Source organism: Triturus cristatus, chromosome 10 (assembly GCF_964204655.1).
Source record: "Triturus cristatus chromosome 10, aTriCri1.1, whole genome shotgun sequence".
In the NCBI taxonomy this organism is placed as follows: Eukaryota; Metazoa; Chordata; class Amphibia; order Caudata; family Salamandridae; genus Triturus; species Triturus cristatus.
This window is the reverse complement of record NC_140593.1, coordinates 159,048,145-159,072,256: the sequence shown is the minus strand read 5'-3', so window position 1 is coordinate 159,072,256 and position 24,112 is coordinate 159,048,145. Positions and strand designations below refer to the sequence as shown.

Here is a 24,112-nt window from a genome sequence, read left to right as displayed (position 1 = left end):
CTCCACTCTGCATCACTCCACTATATAACACTTTACTCCACTCCACTCTATACCACTCTAATCCACTCTGTGCCAAGCTATGCCACTCCATTCAATGATACACTATGCTACTTCACTCTACTCCACTCTATGCCATGCCACTCTACTCTACTTCCCTCCACTCTATGCCCCTCCACTCCACGACACTCTGCTCCACTCTATACTACTCCACTCTAAGCCACTCCACTCTAGGCCAATCCACTCTGTGCCATTCTTCGCCACTCCACAACACTCTACTCCACTCTATAACACACTACTCCACAATACGCTATGACCCTCGACTCTACGACCCCCGACTCTACGGCCCTCAGCTTTACGACCCTACAACCCCCCACTCTACGACGCTCCACCACACTATGCTCCACTCTTCCACACTCTACCCTACAACACTCCACTCTATGCCACCCCACTCTACACTACTTCACTCTATGCCACTCTACGCCACTCTACATTACTCTATCCCAATGTATACCACTCCCTTTATGCCACTCCACTCTATGCCACTCTACGTCACTCCACTCTTTGACACACCACTCTATGCCGCTTCACTCTATGACACTCTAATCCACTCTATGCCACTTTACTCCACTCTACGCCACTTTATTCCACTCTACGCTACACCAGTTTACACTCCTCCACTCTATGCCCCTCTACTTTACAACGCTCTACAACACTGCTTCACTCTATGCCAAGACACTCTATGCCCCTGTACTCCCTTCTCTGCACCTCCACTCTACGCCCCTCCACTCTGCGCCACTCTACATCACTCCTGTCTACACCCTCCACTCTTTACCTCTCCACTTCACTCTACTCCACTCCTCTCTAATCCATGACACTCCGCTCTATGCCACTCTACGACACTCCACAACACTCCACACCACTCCACTCTACAACACTCTATCCCAATGTAAGCCTCTCCCTCTATGCCACTCCACTCAATGACACTCTACTCCACCCTACGACACTTTACTCCACTCTACGCCACTTTATTCCATGCTACGCTACACTACTTTACACCCCTCCACTCTATGCCCCTCTACTTTACAACGCTCTACTCCTCTTTGCTCCACTCTATGCCAGGACACTCTATGCCCCTGTACTCCACTCGTAGCATCCCCGGAAAAGGGTCTAACAGAAAGGAAGTCATACATTTCAATGCCTAATATTTTGGAAGCCATTCCACTTTTTTAGAAGTCTAAAAACTGCTATGCCTCAAATGTTAGTCGAGCATGTCTACAAAAAGACAACGGAGCCCAATGGTGAGATTAGCTACCAGTGGCATCTGACTGGCTAATTGCTTTCAGTTCTGATTCAGAGCAGGGCAGCTCCTCTGGAGCGGTGAAGCCGCTTCCCTTCCTATAGTGGGTCTCCCAAGCCTTTGGAGCAGCAGAGACAGAACAGCAGCTCAGCTGCTTGTGTTAGTAATCTCTCGTAGGAGCGAACCCGTGAATAATTTTCTTTCTGCAGAGCACCTATCACTAGATGCTGAACTTCTGTACACTAAGGAGCTTCCATTTAGATGGCTTTTAAATATTGTAGTTTGTGTTCGTGGTATTCCTGTTTTTAAGGTTTCTGAATTGAGATGTGGAGAATGTTTAATCTAAAAACGAAATTCCACTCTTTCTCACTTCAACGCAATGCTCTTCTGATTTAGAGTAATTAAGCCATGCTACACTCTTGTACATACACAAAAGCTATACAATATCTACATGTGTGAGTTTGTGTGTCTGTGTACAATTTGAAGAATTTTCAGGAATTGCGCCCTCTCTTACCCTAATGTGCTAAATCAGGATTAACACCACTATGCAGTACTTATGCTGCAGCATTCGGGGTCATGCTTATCAATTTTGATTTATATTTATATATCCTGTCCTCACCCTCAGAGAAGCGCAGATTTGCATTAATCCTACGTCACAGAGGCCCTTATCTGTCCTGCAAGCCAATGAAATGGTTTGTGTCCTACTCCCACCTGCAGAAGAAGATGGTCTCGACTAAAACATCCCAGATTAAAATACCAGATATATAGACCACCAAGGAAACCACATGCAGCCAAACAGATGCATTAACTACAAAATGGATGTGGATGGTGCCCCTGCAACATGCACTTTACGGTATCAGCCTTCCAGGCGCTCACGTGGGTCCTCTTGACTAGAATCAACAGAACACTAATAAAGTTAGACCTCCCTGGTCAGTACACCATGACAGTCAGCCAGTCATGGCTTTTCATGCAACAATACTAAGCGTGCTCTGAATCCAACCATACCAAGTGCACCCATTCATGTGTGACACTTTAACCCAGGTTTGACTTTTAAAGCACCCACACTTTGCACGCTGAGACATACAGTAGGAAGAGGGAGCTCACGAGTCCTAACATGCATTATAGTTCGGGCCACTGGAATTATGAGATTATGCGGCCACTACGACTTTCGCATAAATATAGATTTGCCACACTTGGCACATAATTCATCATCTGCTGCATAAGTGCAGATTTTAACAAAACAAAAGAGTTTCTAGTTTTAACGGTTCAATGGTTCAAAAGTTACTGACAGTGCAGTAACACGTGTTTCCGCACGACGGAAGGCCCTTTGCAAGCTGGACAGCTCACCTTTTTGTTGCTTATTGATAAACTGGTACTAATGAGGTGCAGCCAACCCCATAAAGTGTTACCAAATTTAAACGTGACCAAATGATGAAGTAATACTATTACCAAATGTGTCGCATTATGCTGCATAATTTGCCTTTTCTTGTGGCATAATTTACTCAACCTTGCCACATAATTTGTCCCTCTTCTGCCGCATAATTCCTGTGGCCATGATTATAGAATTGTGCTACGCAAACAAATGATGGACGGAATGTTGAATAAATCACATTCACCCCCAGTCAAGAGATCTGGGTTGAATCCATCGTTCCTTTGCTCACCATGCCACCCCAGTTTAGTCCCAGCCATATGCAAATCAGTCTTGACCCTGTACAGTTCAGACCGAACTGCCAATCCAGATTATAGAACAGCATAAAAAGCAAGGCCGGCAGAAGGTGTCACACACGAAGCTGGTCACATTAACCGCTATGGAAATTGGAGGCCCGTAATTATAATGGAAAAAGCAAATTTACAAGTGCCAGCAACAGAAGTGCCAGGATTTTCAGTGCTCTAGGCAAAATAACATATTGGTGGCTGGGTGCTCACCGTCTACTGAAACCATCACTGGCAAAGTTATTATATCGCTTTTCGGGATGGGCGTGGTTTAGTAATAGTTTATTGATCTGTGTGTGGGCATTAGCTGTCTCGGAAAGAAAATACCGTCATTATTATCGCTGCACTTTTAAAGAAACCCATGTCTTGGTATGTCTTTACATTGCGAACAAAAATACGGTAAACGTGTTATCATAACAGCGAAGTAAAACGAATAAACATGTAATTAGTGAACAACACTGAATATTTACGACAGAGTAAAATATCCCTGCAGCACACACTTCCTAAAAAAAAATAATCTTAAGGCATCAATTAAAATATCACCACCTTGGCAGAGATAAAAAAAAAAAACAAACGAAGAATACACACTAGCTTGCAATTACAAGATGCACGTCATGTTGCACCCGCAGTCTCACAAACGGGCTATTTTATGCCACTGCACTAAAAACGAATGGAACACAAATTGGAGAATGCAACCATACAGAAAATGCCTATTTAAGTAATGGCAAAACTGGAAAAACACTAACAAAAACAGCTGATGTGGGCCACCCAAAGCCCCCAGCTCACAGTATTTTTTGATTTTTTGAAGAACAGGTGACAATAGATTATCCACATAAAAAAGGTGCTTGTTCCTACATCAAAGAAGGCATTTTTGGGGGCCTATGTCAGTTACTTAGAGGTGGTGTTGCAAGGCCGCTGCCTTAACTAACCTTCACTGTGTCACTGGCCCCATATCCCATCATGCTTTGTTCTCTTTTATTTTATTTTTATTTTTTTATTTATTTTGTTAAAGAATACAATCACAAACGTTGTTACAGGGTTAGCGTAGAATGAGTAGTAGTCGTGTTTACATTGGTGCGTATACAGCTAGCCCCTTCTGTCATTATTTTGAGATTGAGGGAAAGGCAAGAAGGAAAGGACAGTAAAAAATTAGTGGTGAAAAACCGAAAGAGGTAAAGGACAGGCACAGAGAGAAACAGTCGCTGTACATTACATTTGGCATACACAGTGCATGACATCTGAGCTACTTTCAAGATGTTTGAGTCCGCATGCAGGCCCCATCGGGCTATTTTGGGGAACAGCGCTTTGAGTCAGTGTCCGATCCCTAGCTTTGAGGCCTGAAAATCAAGCTGAAAGACAATAACAAGGTGTGGGGTGCAGTGATGGCTGCGCAAACACGAGTTTAATAAATGCTAAACTTCTGGGTGCCGTTAATATGCCGCCAGTTCTTTCTATTGTCAGCAACAGTCTAACCACATTTACCTGGGGGTGGGGGTACAGGCAGCCAAAAGCAATCTAGAAGTTCTCACTGGTGGGTTACTGTTGTCTACAAATATACTTTTATCTAAACTCACCCATCTTGAGCATAAGCTGATGAGAAGTAGCACGAATGAGCTGTGGAGGTCGTCAATTTGTGTGAAAAGTCGAGAACCCCTTTTTGATGCTAGTTTCAAATCTTATCGAATTAATTGTTTGAGTCTCAGAAAAATCACTGCACGCCCATCTTATCAATATTGGGACCACTTATGAACCTGTCCTGTGCCAGCCATGATGGTGTGTGTGTTTTCAGTGCCGAACGCACAACAGCATTTTGCTCAAAGTGCTACCTGAGAATCACAAAAGGCAGTTTTTGGGGCCTCTGCTGTAGTTTGGTGCTGCCACTAGGTGGTGACCTAAGAATGCTGGCTTACATTGCTTTGTAGAAGCTTAGACACTGACCCCAGCATGAATGTTAGATGAAAATGTGTCATTTACATGTGCAGATTTTCGCTGCATGGCAATTCTAATTACAGCCGGGAACCAGACATCTCAGATGCTAATTCAGCCTTTCATCCTTCCAAGGATGGTAAACTAAGCACCAACTAAGGACCATCAAACTGGGTAATCACAAGCCTCCTGATGTTTCAATCCAAGACGAAGCTCGCAGCTGCTGCCGCTGTCAAACTGAGGTGATCTGATTCACAATGTACTGTATAAAAATATTCACTGCATTAGTGACCTGAGAAGTTCATTGTTTTATGCAGGTGTCACAGAGACTTGGAAAATATTCAAAACGGTCCTTTGGTTTAGAAAAAACGTAAGGAAATCCAGGGGCTTATTTATGAGAGGCTTGCGCTGCTGGAGCGTCACTTTTTCTGATGTAACGGCGGCCCACGCCTCTCAAGGAGGCCACGCAAAGCCACTTTACGTGGCCTCATAGATATGGAGTAAGACAAAGCACAGCAAGTCGCTGTATTGCCATACTCTGCGCCAGGGAGGCATTCTATGGGCGTTGCCGTGGGTTTTCCTACACAACACCCATGCATTTTGATGCTGCCACAGATTTACTTAACCACGTAAACCTGGAGCAGAGCCAAAACCTTACGCCTCCCTAAAGATAAAATACTTCAATTTCTCCTCGTTTTTCCTCTTTCCATGTGTCCTGCATTCTGCAGCACACATAGAAAGAGGAAAGCGCATCTCAGGATTCTTTTTGTGCAGGAAGATGTCCCTTCATGCAGTGTAGTGCAAGGGTACCTGGGTTGGCACTAGGCAGCAAATTGTGCACCATAGCAGGGGGAAGGTGCAGGAATGCACTATTTTTCATAAAAACGGTGCATTCCTGCCCTTTCAAATTGGCATAGGGCAGCACAGCAAGAAGACTTGTGGCGCGGCCCTATGCCAACCCCCCCACATGAGGCCACCAGTGCTTAACTTGTAAAGAATAAGTGCTGGTGCCCAGGGCTCTGCTCGGCAGCCCGCAGATGTTGTGTTAAATGCCAGCGTGCCGAATACCAAGGATGGTAGTCTTAAATCCACCTCATGCCCCTTCGATCCACTACAGAGACCCCTAGCCTTTCATCTCACTCTTGCAGGTACATTCTTTCTTCCTTGGTGACGGGGTGTCTGTCTTTCTCTTCCCCCGTCTTTCCCCTTTGTGTGGTTTTCACTAGGTTGCCATGTTAAGTTGAAAACGAGGACATAGTTCATCACAAAACGTTGCTTTGTGATTTTCCTGCAGGTGTAATGTAGGAGTGAGTAATGTCCTGTAGTGAATGAAGTGTTCACACTTATGCTTCCAAAATAGTAAAAAGCCACACCATGCTGTTAACACATACATCTGAATTAGATTTACAAAGTTTGGGGATTTCTCAAAGCTGTAACAATCTAGCATTTACAAGTGAGTAAAGTACACATTTTGGAAATCTAAATAAATCCTGGAACACCAGCTCCCTGCACATGGGCATAGAATTACTCACACATAATACTACACCATGCTGGTGTAATATAAAATTAAAGCAAATCGGTTTGTGACTGTGAATTCTAGTTTTGTGATTTGGCACTTGCAAAACACTATTCTTGACACAAACACATTTTCTACACACCTAATTTAACTTAGGTGAGCAAATAGATTTGTGAATTGGGCCTGTTGAGTTATTTACATCAGAAGGTTCAAGGAGGTCCCTGCAGAGGCAGGCTGCAGCCCTCCTCAGGCCCCCGCTGGTTTATGTAGTCATTATTTTTCTATACATATGCAAATAACAATGTGGATGGGTAAGTATCAATTTTCCAGCATAAGTTTGTGAGTGACGTCACAGCCAACGAGCAGAAGCTTGGGGAGTTGAGTTGCAAGTCCAAGGAACTGGATGTAAATATCAAGGTAGGCTCAATGGGCATCATGTAGACACAGAGAGAGGGGGGAGAGAATCTTTAGAAGGCATAACGCAGTGCCAACTCCTTATCTATATACCTAAGCACAGCAGGACCGGTAGGCTCTGTGTAGATCCAAGCATCACAGTTTGTGTCCTAGGATACACAGGTTTATGTGCATAAGGTGAATATGTTAAATATCGGTCTTTAAATAACATAATCACAAGCATGACATTCTTTAAAAAGAATGCAACCCGTCGCCCACACGATGTGGCATGTGTTACCATCTGGGCTGCTCTTCCGCCAGCGCCTTTACAGTGCTTGATGGGCTCATCCTGGGCTCTTGGAGTCTTCTGAAAAAATATTTGTTTGAAGATGTATATGAGAGACCAAGGGTCTCCAAGAAAAACTGTTGAAATTGCATTCAGAGGGAAGCGGGGGGAGTCAATTTTAATGCTGTGTTGTGAAAACCCTAAATTATGCAAGATTTAAAAAGTGTGAAACTAGCCATTGCTTTTCAAACTCATGAAGAAAGTGCTTTTGATATTATAAATACTAATCATCATTATCTGCACTACATCAACCTTATATGACCTCGAATAATTAATTACCGGGGGATAATAATGTTCCCCTCCCTGTGTGGCTATGTTGAGCTGCACCGCATATGTTTTAGTGATGCGATCTCATAATTGAGGGTTTGGGCACCGCCATGGGTGGATATAAACCTCCACATGTCCTAAGGAAATATCTTCTGATGAGGGACACAGGAGTAGATTATGACACATTAATCCGGATTAGGGCTTTGGGACCGCTAGACATGAATACATGAATATTAAACACCGGATTTACCCCGAAGATAACTCCCACCATGGTGCTCGGATGTAGATTATCAGGCATCATTCGGGGGTGGGGGCTTAAATTGTGTCTCGTTTATAGAGTCGGGGGGCAGCAGTCATTGCTTCGTTAGTAAAATAATAAGAGCCGGGGCCCAAACTCTTTCTCAAAGGCCACAGACAGCGCTGAAGGGTGTCGGGATCTCTTAATACCAAGGCTACTAGTCTGGACTCCACCTCTTGCCTCTTTCTTCCTCTACCAGGCGCTTCCCGCTCCTTCGTTTCACCCTTGCAGGTTCTTTTTCATCCGTGCGTTCACCCTTTGTTACTGTTTTTCCATTTTACTCCCCCTCCTACTTTTCTTTGCTTGCTGTGGGTGAAAGACGGATGAGTAAAAGTAAGTGCCAGTCCCTAAAAATAAGTGCAGCTGAGCCCCATCTGCAATACACCGGCCCATAGCGCATGGACCGCTGTGATGCATCTGCAATACACCGGCCCATAGCGCATGGACCGCTGTGATGCATCTGCAATACACCGGGCCATAGCGCATGGACCGCTGTGATACATCTGCAATACACCGGCCCATAGCGCATGGACCGCTGTGATGCTTCTGCAATACACCGGGCCATAGCGCATGGACCGCTGTGATGCATCTGCAATACACCGGCCCATAGCGCATGGACCGCTGTGATGCATCTGCAATACACCGGGCCATAGCGCATGGACCGCTGTGATGCATCTGCAATACACCGGGCCATAGCGCATGGACCGATGAGCCCCATCTGCAATAGACCGGCCCATAGCGCATGGACCGCTGTGATGCATCTGCAATACACCGGCCCATAGCGCATGGACCGCTGAGCCCCATCTGCAATAGACCGGCCCATAGCACATGGACCGCTGTGATGCATCTGTATGACAGCTCAACCCCTTCCCAAGTCCCCACTGCAAGTAATATGCTAAATCCAAGAGTCCTAGTGGAAAAAACCATGAAAATTTAGAGCCAGGGCTGCTTACTCGCATGATGATCAATAGTCACGGTCATGAATCCCCAGGGCATGAAATAATTGAGCATAAATCAGCATTACTGTGCAGTTGGCCTTTGTACGGCAAGAAGCCATGGCTAGCCCTTAGAGACAGTCAGTAACACCAGGTGCTACAATTATATGGCTGAATGTCACTGCCGGCACTGTCCTTGCTACATCTGGTTTTATGGGGTCATTGACTGTTCACTTCCTGTCATTTCTATTTCCCGCTCTTGCCCTATTCTCTCAGCAGGACACAGAAAGCTATTGAGGAACTAAGGATGGGACAAGAGTTCAACCTTGTGATCTAATGAGGGCGTTGAATGGTGTTTGATGTCACTTCTGCTGCAGCTTCTAACGTGTTGGTGAATAACATCCTTGCAAGGAGCGGAAGTTAAAATTCAAGGTCAAACATGTCAAATTTAGAGGCTGGCAAGAACAAGCCAAAATCTGAATTAAGCTACGATTCGTATTGTACAATCAGCTTGGTGAACAATGGGGGCAAATGTGCAGCCCATGTGTGGTTCCACTAGTCATAGGAGGCAGTAAGAGGGGCAGAGTCGACGGGCATGGTATACACCTGAGTGCATAGGCAGGAAATCTAAGCACACCGTGATGCACACTCTCAGCTTCATGCCCATTTGTTTTTTTTTTTACTTTTATTTATTTTATTAAATGTAAACCACAGTACAAGCCACAGAGTGGTAATATAGTGGCATGGCAGCAATAAAGCAACGCCCTGATCAACCCGATACATATTTATCAGCTCTTTCTCTATTGCCCCCCGGTTTGCATCCCACCCTCACGACATTAACAGAGTGAGCATCTCAGACCACAGTTCCAAGTCATGCTGCAGCTTTGGTTCCGTTCTGATCATTTTCATTCTAATCTCCTCCGATATGGCCCACTCCTGAAGAGCCCATTTCTTTCTGGTTAGCATACTTAAAAGTGCTTAACTAAGCACTTTCACTGAAGAGGCGGTGCTGACGAGACGTCCTCAGGCAACTCATTCCATCCCCTGGCACTGAACTGAGCGCAGTTCCCCTCTAGTGCCCTGGAGGCGACAGGACTGTTTTTATGATGTTAAGAAATAGAGTAGGTGTTTGATTCAAGAGAACAAATAATTGAATGTAGACCACTCCTGAAGGGCCCATTTCTTTATGGTTAGCATACCTAAAAGTGCTTAACTTAGCACTTTCACTGAAGAGGTGGTGCTGACAAGACGTCCTAAAACAACTCATTCCATCCCCTGGCAATGAATTGAGCGCAGTTCGCCTCTAGTGCCCTGGAGGCGACAGGACTGTTTTTATGGTGTTAAGAAATAGAGTAGGTGTTTGAGGGCACTTTAATTGTTGCAACAATGAGTAGGAGGATGTTTGTTAACATGAAACTGCGAGCCACTGTGGCCCGTGTCTCAGGCTCCTGCATTTCCTTGTTTGTGGCTTTGGGTTTCTCTTCTTTTTAGGTTATATTTTTCTAGCGCATTCTCTACCCACCATCTTGACTTTTCCATCACCCTCTTCTTATAAGGGTAGGGCCACGGCTCCTACAGTTTGCCCACAAAACACCTGCCAGGGCCCTGTTCCTTTGCCCCTCCCACTTACTTACCAACGACGGACACACACTACACTTACTTCATCACTCCTCTCAGGGCATCCAGCACAGGGTGAGGGAGTATTCTATTGGCATCCTTCCTATCTGGACCTGCTGGGGCCTGAATCCCCCCTTAGCACTCTTTTATAAGGTCCTCGAAGTATGCAACCCACCCTTGCTTTCCTTTTCTGTAATCTAGGCACATTACTTCAAAAGCCTTACAAAATGATGACCACTGACAGTCCGTCCGTAAATTCTATCCATACAAGCGAGTGGCACCTTCATCTCTTCTGGGTGGAGTCCATAGTCCCATTATCTGAATGTTTCCTTGTTTTGCACCCTCATCACATCTGGGCTGAACCCAAAGTCACTCCACTGGTTGCCCATGGTTTGTTTGGGTTGTTCCTTCACCACTTCTTGGTGGATCCCATTGCCCTGTTAATGAGGTATCTGTTGACTTTCTTGTGTTGCCCCATAATCAATTCTGAGCTACTCCATAATTATTCTGCTTATGGACCTGTGGATTTACATGGGTTGTACCTTCACCGCTTGTTTCAACCTCGTAGATCAGTATACAGTGGTGATAATCTACTCCCTTGGATCCCACTAACACCCCGAAGAGGAGGGGAAGGCACACCAAACGTGCTATGCTGCCAAATTTTGCGATAAGGTATGTCAAAATAAATGCTGCATGACCTATTCATCTCGTAACCAAAGCTCACGGTTTTCAATTTTTACAGATAAATACAGACAGAAAACAATGTCTTTCCTGCCTGTATTTATTTTTAAAAGTGGTAAAATACAGAACATTGTTCTTCTTTTGACAGACTTTCCATGCTCTGCTTCGTGAATGCCAGGCCAACTGCTGAGCAAATATACAGCATTGGGAGTTAAAGATTACAGGGTGTGATTTCCTTAAATATAGGCATATGCTCACATATATGTGTATACAAATGCTAATATTTAAATGTGAGTGTAGTGTTATGTGATATTTGGCTGCTTAATTTGCTAAAATGCAAAAAGCATCAAAGTATGAGTGCAATTTTCGCTGTTAAATAAATGTGGAAATATACCATTTTATGACTCCATTTATTCTCAAAACACAAAGTAAATTTGGATAAATACCAATAACATTGACAAAATATAAATATGGATAAATACAGACAGAAATGTTAAAAAAACTAAATACCATAAAACCTGGCGCCCTACTCATAACCCACTATAAATCAGAGCATGTGTCTGGATCTCCTGCACCTAGCCAACTCTTCACACATAAGTTATAATACACCAACGATCCTCTGCAACCAAGCATCCAGGTCCTGTAATCACTATTACAACGATTCTAGATACATTACAGCTTAAATACACAACTAACAAGCTCACTACTGACACTTGTTTTCATCTTTCATGTGCCAATGTGCTTGTGGACCCCAATTGCCCATGCCAGCGCTGCCAACGACAATACCTGCGCAACTATTAATCATAACACTCCTACAAGTGTGATAATTCAAACTATTCCAGGCCCCAAAAGCTATAAGAAGGGCTTGGGCAGCAGGAATGAATCGTTTTTAATGTGTAAATTAATAAACTGATGTTCTGCTCATCTTTAAATTACACAGACAGTGTCACCATGTGGCAGACTGTCATAAGTGCAGGTGTTCGCAATTAAGTGCCGGTGCTGAGCACCAGGAACCCCCGGCTCAAATTAAGTACTGATTTTGCACCATGTTCTGATTGGTCAATTATTTAGACTCAGTGGTGATCATCACTAGTTTGGTTGTGAAACCTATATTTCTCATTTTCATCTTTGTGTGACATCAGATACAAATATCTCCTTGAGTCTCTTGTAGTATGCTTGGTACAGTGTAGGGTAAGGCTGTTCATCGTTGGTCCAAGAGGATACACACCAGGTTTGCAGGATAACCTCCGACTGTGTGCATTATCTACATTTATAAATCTGTGTGAAATGCTTTTTGAGGGCACCTAGTAAAGCTGGTATAGTTCAAGGCCTCCACTGGAACTACACTTGACAGCCCTGCTTTAGAAATAATCAGATAAGCGGGCTGCCTCATGCATCGATCAGTGGTTAATTTGTAAAAAAAAAAAAAAGTGGCAGGACCTTCTTCAGGATGCCCCTGCATCTTGCACCACCCATTGCCCCTGCCAACGCTGCCAATCACAGTAGCAACACAACTACTAACCTTGATACTCCTACAAGTGTGACAATTCAGACTATTCTAGGCCACCCAAAGCTATAAGAATGGGTGAGTGGCAGTTATTAGTCATAATAAATGTATGTTGAATTACTAAGCAGATGCTGCTGTGCTCATCCCAAAATTGGACAAGAGTGCCACCATGTGGAGGACTGTAAAAAGTGCCGATGTTGACAATTAAGTGCTGGTACTGAGGACCAGAAACCACCGGCTCAAATTAAGCACAATAGTCCTATGCTGAGGCCCCCATTTACAGAGCTCCTTAAAAATGGATGGTTGGTCTGTCAGGTGCGCATGAGGTCAAGGAAAAATCAGACAATGGGGATATCCGAGGCAGGACCAAGCAGTAAATATCTCGATACAGCTATGAGCACATCTGAAACTGTCAATTCTGGATGTAGGTCAGTTCACCACTTAAGGAACCGGCTGTGTCTGTAATTTGATATCATGTGATTTATTCCTCTCTGTTTTGTGTTCTTCTGCACAGCACTCTGGAGAAAGGCTCTACCAATTCAGTAAAATATAAATAAAAACATCCCAAACCCAGGGCAGAAGGTGCACTTCCGGAGGCTCAAGAACATAATTCCTCCATGGCAGCGCTTACTGTTTTTAATGTGGTGGGAACCTTTAGATGTCCTGCATCCTCATCATCTTTGCGACAACTTATCCCCATTACAATGCTTGTTATTCCTGGGCAGTGTTACTACTACTATTTTGTGTTTTTGACTACTTGGCCAGTCTGTTCCGCATCCATTTATGCCCCACTTCTACTAGTTGATTCCTTTGTTTGCCTAACAAGTGATGTGTTTTTGCTGGATCTTTTTGTCTTGTTAAATCTGTTTCATTAATTTTATTTTCAATTAGCGACTGTGGTTCAACTATTCGTAATATCTTGTCAAGTATCAACTTTTCTTGCACGATGAGCTAGTGAAACCAGTAAACATAACCAGGTCAACACTAATAGAGCGGAGGCGAAAGACAAAAAGACACAAAAGACAAAAGTAAACACAAAAGACAAAAAATAACTGGGGGAGAGAATACAAGATAAGTAATGGCAATGCTATGATGGAGTACATTTAAACCATGCATGTAATATTTCCTGGCTCCCACCTTTCTTTTCTTGTTTATTGCATGCAAGCTTTGGACATGTTGTCGGTCCTCGCGACAGTAAAAAAAAAAAGTTTGTGTCTCTCCTCTTGAAATAAATCTATTGGTTTCAGGGTAAGCCATGCTACTGACAACAATAAACTGACTGCGACCATCAATTGTCAATGCATGGAGCATGGGCTGACTTAAAGCAAGCTCAGTGGATAAATGTATGAATCTACAAGCTTCTATGTTGGACTATTAGCAACCCAAAGCACTGCTCTGAAACAGCGAAGACAAAACTAATGACCCAATGAAAAATAACTGAGAGTAGTCCTGAGGCCAGGAGCAGAGGTTAAGAACAGTAGTGAGGCCTCAGTTTGGTACGAAAGAGAGCATGATTCAGAAACTCATCAAGGTGGGAACTCAATCTCAAGCCATTCCTTAACATGAATAGTCAAGCCTTGAGAAAGTAATTTGAGAATGTGGGACGAAACAAGTCCTTGGTCTGGATGTACATAGGGATTGTATGACAGAATCGCTCATGCGCTTTGCACGCATACCTTTTCAACGCCAGCATTAGTTACGACGCGTTCCTTTTGCATGAAACGACTTGCCTTAAGGGGAAGCTGGACTTTGGATTAGTACCATTTGCTATTCCAACTCCTGTCTGCGCAACAGTAGTGAAGGTATTGGACTTTAAATCCAACCCCACTCCACTAGTGTGCCACCCCCATAGCAATTCATTGTAATGAGTTGTGTGCTGAACAAATGAGTGGTAACGACGCGTTCGTTCTATTGCCGGTGCTGTAAAGGCACAGTGTGATTCCAGCTTCGTACTAACGGATGTTTCCCGTACGTAAGTGCAGAAGACACATTACCTTGAGCACAGTTCAATACAAAACTACTTATGTAGGCACCTTGCCAGCCAGTCAGTCTCTGCGGCTGCCTCCAGTCGTTGACTCTTACCATCCACACCAACCGGCCTAATTTAACTCTGAAAGGAATGGACCACGCTTGTCGTACCTTTGAATCCTTGGCATAGTAGAGCGTCCTTCCTCGCAGTTTGAAATAGCGCCTCTTCCATCTCTGAAAAGAGCTGGTCTGCTTCAGTAAAAGGCCCTCCTTCACACTTTTCTGAAATGAAAAGAGCAGACCATTAAAATGGTGTCCAAGTCCTTCATCCCCTCCCTTCCCCAGCAGCCAAACTTCCTTTCACTTAGCTTTTTTCTTTTCAAACACGCTACCTAATTGGAAGGTACTTAGGCGCGCCACAGGGATCTCTGAACCGCTCAGAGCTCCTCTGATTAGATAGAAAGCTCCCTAACCCCTCAATAAAACCAGAACTTTTTTAAAAATGGTAAATTATTTCAAATCCAACAAAAGTAAACAAAACAAAAATCACCTTTACATTTCTTTAAAATGACTGCAAATGAAAGCAATATGTTTGACCTGATTTTAGTACTGTCCTCGATGTGTTATGGCATGTACATAGGCACAAATATCAACGCCTGCTTGTGGTTGGTTTGTATCATCTGAACACAAATAACAGTTTGAATGCAAATTCTGACTTCTGTGCATCTCAAGAATACATCAACCTGTAAATAAGGGTAGGCTGAAAGGAACAGGACTGAAGAATGCTGGGACCCCTGTGGGAAAAGGCTACAGGACTGAAGATTGCTTAGATCTATGTGGAGCAAGATATGCTTAGGGTTTAAAAGTGCTTAGCTTCTATGGCATAGAGCACAGACCTTAATCACATTAAAGTACTCCACTATTGTTCTTATCAAGTTATTGATTGTAAGAAAAGAGGAAGAGGCGCTGTGATGTCCCTAAGTGAAGCAACCACGTATGGAGTGGTGTAGGAAAAGACCTTTCTTTTATTTATTTTCCCTCACACACCCTAGTGATGTCATGCTTCATCATCGGGACACCGCGACCCCTATAAGTCGCGGTGGGCTCGACCAATATTTCAGGGAGAACTTAGATAATATACCAGACCAGGGGGATAAAGATTAAAAATTCACTGTTAGACCCCTGTATCCCTTTATTCTTGGGTCTGACAGGAATATTAAAATAGTGAATAATAGGGTCGTATGCAAAATGATGGTCCTAAGACCGTAGGGCCAACATGTTTCAGTCCTTGTGTGCCCAAATAAATTGGTGCTAGGACTTTCTTCAGGGCTGTGTCATCCCCTGGTGTAAACAGAACTGGGAATTACCCTATTCTATTTAAATAAAGGGCAGGTAGCTGCTCCTTTGTATGTCGTTATTAGATTAAAAGTTGTGTCACTCCATCCACGTGGAATCACGCTTTTACTGGGATGTCCGGTCTGCCCAGTCTCTCCCTTCTAATAACCTATGTGGCGCGGATACCATCGGTTTGTGAGCGGTTCTGTATGTTTAGTGTATTATATATTTAGAGCACAGACCACCAGTGGGATGGTGAACCATTCACTTCTGGCCTTGAGATGAGCAGAATTGAGAAGCCTTCAGCAGGATCAAGAGGCATCTATGGACATGATCTAAACAAGTATTAAGGCCCTAACCTGGGGCAGAAGGGCCTCGGAGCTTGATGTTTCCAAAATCAAATCAACCTCTTCATCAAAACACTAGAACACATTTGCAAGGCCTTTGCCTGTCTCGGAACTGTGGGAAGCAGGAACACATAAGAAACAAAAGGTAGGCCCCGCCCTGTCTCATGACGCGTTGCTGAAAAATAAAACAGTAATAAATAAATGTTATCACTGTTTTATTTTTCAGCTGAGGTGACGCTCCTCCGCTCAATTGAAGGAGCCGCTCCTGTAAATCTCCGGCATAACGCAAAATGTTGGGGCCCCCTTGCAAAATGTAAGGAGGGGGGCCTGTCTCACAGACATGCATTGGTCGTGGACTGAATGGGTCCCCCCTGAAGGTCTGGGGGCTCCCTGGAGGGCTGGGACACCCCTGCCCTGCAGGGGCCTGTGTGTTACGCGCTCGGGGTCCATAAAGCACGTAGTAACCGAATGGTAGCTGTTCCTGTGCAGTAAAAATATAACGTAGAAGGGAAGATGGACGACGTCACACTGTAAGGAGAAGGAGGCTCAAAACACTGCGCGATGAAGGAACGGGACCGTTTAGATGTATTTCCTACAGCAGAGAGGTGCTATATATGTACATTCAGGGTTAGCACCCGCTGACTAGCAGCCACTCTGGAATGGCTGCTATGTGTCAGTAGAGCTAATGCTGAGATACAACAGGTGTCTGCTGGCACTCTGAGGCGTGATGGGCGCAGCGGAAGTACACAGTACAGCAAAACAGAGTCCCAGAGTTTATTTCATGTACTAATGAGTAAGTAATATATGCTACGGAGCCACTTAATATGCAGAAAAATCTCATCGGGGCCGCATTTAATGCCACATCTTCCAATCAAGCAATCCTGATGATAAAAAAAAGATAACGAGAAAAATGGGATGAAAGGTTGCAGGTGTGAGTACCAGATGTCCCACCCTGCTGTTTGTAAATGTTTTCTTTTGCGAGTTCCCCTAGTTTGTGTAAACGGTGGTGACACTTTCCAGATAATGACTCCGTAGCCCCGCAGGTAAAACATTGCTCTGAGGAGGGGAAACCCCCAAACTGTCCCCTCTGAAATCTTCTTTTTAGGGTGAGAGATCTTTGACGTCTTAAAAAATGGGAAACTTGTTGGTGGTCGTCAATGACAGTTTTTATAGGTAGCATGTGCAGCTTTCCTAAGCCCCAGGTACAGTCAAGTCAGCCTCATGTAAGATTGATATCATTTCTCCACCCTTAGTGTGTTTGAAGTAAACATTTATGAGTTGTACATATGTGCACTTTTTGGTGCGATGATGGATGTGTGCATTCCTCAAAGGTTCAAGTGCCCCTCTGTCTGGAGACCCACCCAGAAGGCCCACTCTAAGAACAAGCATTGACAAAGCCAATATTTTTTATTGCAAGAATCTGGCAAAAAATCGAATGAAAGAAGTTATGCCACCACCTAAAGCTGGGCTACACACTTGATTACATTTTTTACATTTAAGAAAACATTCAATAATGTGTCTATTTTAGTAGTTATACATTTTTTTTTAATGCCCATGCATTTTTCAATTATTATTTTTGAAGCCGACAAGATAAATCACCACCCGACGAACAACTCAGACCACAGCCAACATCAATGTTACAATGTCACCGAGCACTTCATACAAGCAACTTTAAAAAAGAGAGAGAAAATAAACCACCATCTCGTCTCTCGAAGTACAAACAAACTGAATAGCCAATATTTAGGATAATATAGAAAAACACACTTTGAATAAGCTTTCTCATGGAAGAGTAATGCCCTATTTTAGATGCATGTGAACAATGTGACCAGGCTTTGTACAGTTACTCAAAATAAAGGGAGCCAGTGAGTAAAGTGGGCTGACCCACTGCTCCACACTGTATGCTCTGGTAGGCGGAACGGAAATATGAATGACAATTAAACAGGCCAATGGATGAAGCTTACTGACCAAATCCCTCTATGTGTGTATAATATGTATGAATGTTTTGGAAAATCTGTTGTCTGGAGCGATAGCTGAAGCTGTCTCAAAGGCTAGACTTACAAAAGCAGGTGCTTCAGGAGACAATGCAATCCCAGGCAGAAGAGGAAATTCTATAAAGAAGAATTGTCCAAAGGGGAGGCAGGGGGACGGTCCGCCCCAGGCTTCACGAGTTTTGGGGGCAACGATCTCCCCCCGCTTCTACCTGCGGCCATTGCGGGGCAGCAAAAGCAGGAATGGTCAGTATCCCCCCACCCCCGCTCACACCGCAGCCGTTGTGGAGCGGCAAAGGCAGGGACAGCCAAGGGCGGCCAAATGTCTAGCTACGCCACTGAATACACAACCAGCATAGTTGAAAAGGAAGTTCCAGTGAAGAAAGCCTGCAACCTTGTCTGTCCCCTGCCAGGCTAAAACCCAAAGAAAAAACCCTGCAAGATAACCCACTGGGGCTGAACTCCCTGCCAGGTCCCCAGAAAACAAAATATACACATGCGTATTGGCAACTGGAAAGTAACACTTACCAGCCTCTTACCAAATTGACCTGTAGTTCTTATTTAGTGCCTGGAGCGGAAAGTTTCCCGCCTCACCTAAAATGGAACCACACCTGGAGAACTGCCTTTGATGCTTCCGTTCTGAGCGCATTATTAACGATTTTGAGCAGAAAGCCCACTATGGCCAGCAACAAGAGACCCCGAGGATATGTCATAAGAGACCGAGGACAACTGCCCAGTAAATCTAATTAATGCAGTTACTCAGACATGTAAGACTGTTCCCATGCAGTACCTGCTTGCCTACATCAGGAACATACCCTTTGTATTAAGCCCATCATTCCCAAGCTTCTGTCCAGCGTGGCGTGGAGCATGCCCCCTCGAACATCCTAGGGGCTGAGTACTGGAACAGAGCCCACAAGCAACAATTTGGAGTCATCCACCAGTGCAGGAAGGCTATTCCAGTGCCCGAAGGGCATTGCAGTTGGTAGACTACAACTGATAGAAAATGAGATACTAGTCCTTGTTGCCTACATTGACCCCTAACCAATAATGCGCTACCACGAGTCCTTTGTATGCTGGGGGAACTATTTCCACTACAACAAGTTGCAACAGGAATTGCTTTACTTGTTTGGCTTCTTTCTTGAAAAATACTAACGAGAAGCCTAGAACCTTGGGGAGCATCAGGTGTGCGTGCCCTAATATCTCAAAAGATTTCGTTACTGATGGCTTTGTTAGGTGCTGTTTTGTAAATGCTCGATGCCACGTGGCTGATTCAAAAGGAGTGTTCCAGCTTGTTTCCATACCATGAAGTCAGTCCCATTCCCGCTGCATTCAAGGAGTCATTCAGTGAAAAACACAAACGTTCTTTTTTTTCTATTTCCAATCCCACATTGCCAGCCATTACCAATGATGGGGATTTCAAAATACCACTTTGATGACGTCAGGATTGGTTGTAATGCTTATTGAGACTATTTTCAGTGAATGGCCCCTTTAAAGGGACTGACCTGCTGTCATCAGCATATTCAGAAGATGGGTGGTTGAGTGTTAAGAGCTGCTGTGACTTCATTTTATACAATAACATATTCAAAGCGGCAGACATGTCCTCTTTTGTCCATTCTGAATCGAATCGCTGATCGTCGCCAACAATGTCTCCCTTTGATTCATAACTTATGGTAAGTCCTTGAGACGTTCTGTGATGTCATCATTATATGGTCCCTTAAAATGCCAACTGGATGCTCTGAAAGAGCCACTGTTTGCACGTTAGTGCGAGGGGGTGAATCCCAAGGCTTATTTTCTTGTGATCAGCGAGGTGAGTTGCTTTTTGTTTAATTTAAAAGTTTACTCAACAATTTGCCTGAGCAGTAGAACCATCGGCCCTTGCCCTATCTGGTGCCTATGGGTAATGATTGTGTAAGCATTCAATTTTATGGCATGACACGCAGGCCAACATTATGCAAATTCTCCTTTATTGCCACAGCTCAGCAGTAACAATGAAGACAGCAGCAACAAAGAAGGATGATGGCTGTGTGCTCACGGTCTTTATGTTGTTTTACAGAATGTTCACAAGTTCTATGTTCTCTTCATTGTTACTGCTGAGCTGTGGCAATAAAGGAGAATTTGCATAATATTAGCCTCCGTGTCTTTAATAAAAATCCAGATTTTCTGCCCACCAGGTTGTGAAAAATCTAAATTCTCCAGGGAGACAGGGGTTATGTTATGTTATCTCCTTTATAGAGCTCAATGGTTACTCCAAACGAAGTGTCACCACGTTGAGGTTCCACACTTCAACAATGACCTGAGCTGAGCTGCCTAAAGGAAAGAAGATATTAAGATTGTCTAAGAAAAACACGTTTTTAGTTCCTTCCGGTAGATTATTTCAGAACCGTTCCTGCCTCAGATTGACAGGGAGAGAGTCCCACAGTTTTACAACTGGATAACCTAAAGAGCGACCTCCCATACGTGCTCTAGTTATCTTGGGGACTATAGTGAGCGACCTCCCATACGTGCTCTAGTTATCTTGGGGACTATAGCGAGCGACCTCCCATACGTGCTCTAGTTATCTTGGGGACTATAGCGAGCGACCTCCCATACGTGCTCTAGTTATCTTGGGGACTATAGCGAGCGACCTCCCATACGTGCTCTAGTTATCTTGGGGAGTATAGCGAGAAACCTCCCATACGTGCTCTAGTTATCTTGGGGACTATAGTGAGCGACCTCCCATACGTGCTCTAGTTATCTTGGGGACTATAGCGAGCGACCTCCCATACGTGCTCTAGTTATCTCGGGGACTATAGCGAGCGACCTCCCATACGTGCTCTAGTTATCTTGGGGAGTATAGCGAGAAACCTCCCATACGTGCTCTAGTTATCTTGGGGACTATAGTGAGCGACCTCCCATACGTGCTCTAGTTATCTTGGGGACTATAGCGAGCGACCTCCCATACGTGCTCTAGTTATCTCGGGGACTATAGCGAGCGACCTCCCATACGTGCTCTAGTTATCTTGGGGAGTATAGCGAGAAACCTCCCATACGTGCTCTAGTTATCTTGGGGACTATAGCGAGCGACCTCCCATACGTGCTCTAGTTATCTTGGGGACTATAGCGAGCGACCTCCCATACGTGCTCTAGTTATCTTGGGGACTATAGCGAGCGACCCCCCATATGTGCTCTAGTTATCTTGGGGACTATAGCGAGCGACCCCCCATATGTGCTCTAGTTATTTTGGGGACTATAGCCAGAGCAGCACCAGAAGTCCTCAGACATCGATTAGGAGGGAAAGGTTTGATCAGAGGATAGAGATAGCAAGGACTCATCCAGTTCATAATTCTGTGGGGTTACATCATTTGCTCCAGATTAAGGCTGCACCATATTTAAGGGGTGTGTAAAGCATGCTGTGTGAATATGGTGTGAGCCTTTCATTCTGGCTTTTCCCTTCCTGCTGGAGGAAATCTTTCCTCACAGACCGTCCTTTTTCTGGTCTGGCTTTCTGGCAGATTTTGCTCTCATTTACTGTATCACTGAATTTGGAGGCTTCCGATCTCCACAACGGCTGTTACACCTCATTTTGAGGATCACTCGCAATAGAGACCAATTACTGTCTGGAATTATTATAGGCAGCAATCACATATCTAGTGCTTTTCTTGTCCTGGTGACAATCCCGGCAGAGAAATGGATAATTATTGTGTCACGATAATCTGAAAGTGGACTTCCCTGATTCATGCACTGTAACTTTGCATGCTTTCATTTTTGCCACTGTTTTTTCCTTATTTGTGTTTCACCTTGCATCGTTTATATTTTACACATCACAAGCACTTTGTGTTCACTCTGCACTTCATCAAGCACTTTCATAATGTACATTCATGCTGCCTTACATATATTTAATTATTCAGATTGAATCAATGCAGCTTGATTTCTATTTATGTGGTTATATTGTTTTTTGTTGTGATTCATTTCAGATGTATTGTATGTGATTTCCCTTCTAGTGAATCCCTTTGGGCCATTGTTAATTGCTGTAAAAATGTTAAGCAGACAATTTATATTTCAAAGTCAAAAGTCACTTTTATTTTCGAAACTGTTCGCAAATGGTTAAATTATAATCTAATTCCAGAAGACGGCGAATTATTAATATAAAATAATTCTAAATATGCAGATAGTTATTTACAGTGTTTTCACAGATGGTTTTGCACTCTCAGATTCTTTCATTACATTTCTACTTTAATTAACAAAGAACAGAAGGTAAAACATTTCCATTCTGTCATTCTTAAAATACTTGGCATCTGTGTGTCAGCTTTCACTTGGGTTTGGTTAGTTTTCATTGAATTCTCGCCCAGGTGAAAACATCTCACTCAAGTTATTTTCCTTGGCCCAACCCTTTACATTTGAAAATTCCCTCTTCTCACTGCACCGGGCTGTGTTACAGGTCAGTTACTGCCCTTAGACTGTGGATGTGTCCTTAAACCTCCTCCTGTTTCTATGCACCAGAGTATTGAAAGCGGCATCCCCTACGTACGGGGTACCAGCTGTACCCCATCTCTCAGGTGAACAGGACCAGTTCAGCTTTCTACTATGCACAGTGCCCCTCGCACCATGGTGTCTAACTGAGGCCTGCTGGCTGCAGTGCCTCAGGTCCTGGTCTGACGCTAGGCCTGACCTTCGCTAGAGCCGAGGGATGTGCTTCCCAAAGGCCAGCCACACTCACCTCTTGCTTAGTCCGATGTAGGCACTCACGCTAGTCCAATGAAGCTATAAAAGCCCATCTAACCATAGTGCTTTTAACTGCAGCACAGCATTCTAAGGCACTAGTGAAACCGCTTGGTGGAAGTGCCCATGGTGATCAATGCATATCAGTATTAACCAGTGCTTAATTTGAGCCGGTGGTTTCATGTGCTTGGCAACGGCACTTTATTGTCAACACCAGCTTTTATAACAGCCTGCCACGTGGTGGCGCTGTTTGTATAACTTTGTGAGGCCCTGTTTGTATAATTTTGTGAGGAACACAACAAAAGTTGTTCAGTAATTAAATATATATTAAAATCACTAATACCCAAAGCCGTAAGAATAGCGTGGTCGGCATGCATTCGTCACTTTTAATGTAGAGTGACGCTTGTATGAGTGTGATGGTTAGTTGTGATGGGACTGTCATTGGCAGCGCTGGCAGGGGCGATTGGTGGTGCAAGCTGCAGTAGGTTCATGACAAGCGCCCTGGCACTTCGTTTTTATTTTTTTTTTACAAATTAAGTACTGGTATTAACCAGTCGAACCATAAACGAGGCCATAGAGACTGATTTATAAAACAGACATTTATTGAGGGGGTAGGTTCAAAATTTTGTCTCAGTTTGCAATGTTTGCACTTCACTCAATTGACAAAATTACACAGACTTACCAAGGTTCTCAACTATGCCCAACAGGAACAGTGTGAGGCAGACAGCAAAGTTATTACCACAACCTCGCAAGAGCCTGTGAAAGGGACTATTTTGCAGACATATTTAGAAAACATTTTCTCTTCCTATTTGTTTTTAAAAACATGGCAAACTCTCATTTTCAAAAGGAGTGAAAAGGTTTTAAAAAACGTTTAAAGAATTGCTTGAAATCCTTTGGAAGTGCTACCAATTGAGTGGCTTAAAGTGTTGAATACCCCAAATATCGGTGGAAACGAATATCAACAGCACAATATTGAGGGGGAAAAATACCACCAGGTTAGTCTAGATTTTCTATAGTTAACTCCCCATATGTGAACCTACGTGGTACATGCATCTTCAAGGTCCATAGATTTGGAGTTAGGAATAGTAAATACATACTTCTCTCTATGCAATTACCTTTTGATATTCTTGCATCTTGAGGTTGTTGATGTCAATACTCAGTAGTACAACCCTTTGGAGCATTTTACACATTCTACGTCTCCAATAAGTTCCACTCACTGTATTTCCCTCCAACGGAAAGCAGTCCTGATTAATGGTTTCTCTTTACAGATGTGGGATACA

General features: G+C 43.9%; 1 protein-coding gene across 10 annotated transcripts in view; it reads right to left on the bottom strand.

Annotated features, from left to right (window-relative positions):
- Positions 1-24,112, bottom strand: part of LOC146789135 (diacylglycerol kinase delta-like) — a 688,844-nt gene that overhangs the window by 208,017 nt on the left and 456,715 nt on the right. For all 10 annotated transcript variants that reach the window (XR_014970027.1, XM_085630711.1, XM_085630705.1 and 7 more), the window contains one exon: positions 14,636-14,746. Coding sequence is in view for 9 of the 10 variants with exons in the window: in XM_085630711.1 (XP_085486837.1) it covers positions 14,636-14,746 (111 nt within the window). In the remaining variant the exon portion in view is untranslated. The remainder of the gene's footprint in view (positions 1-14,635; positions 14,747-24,112) is intronic.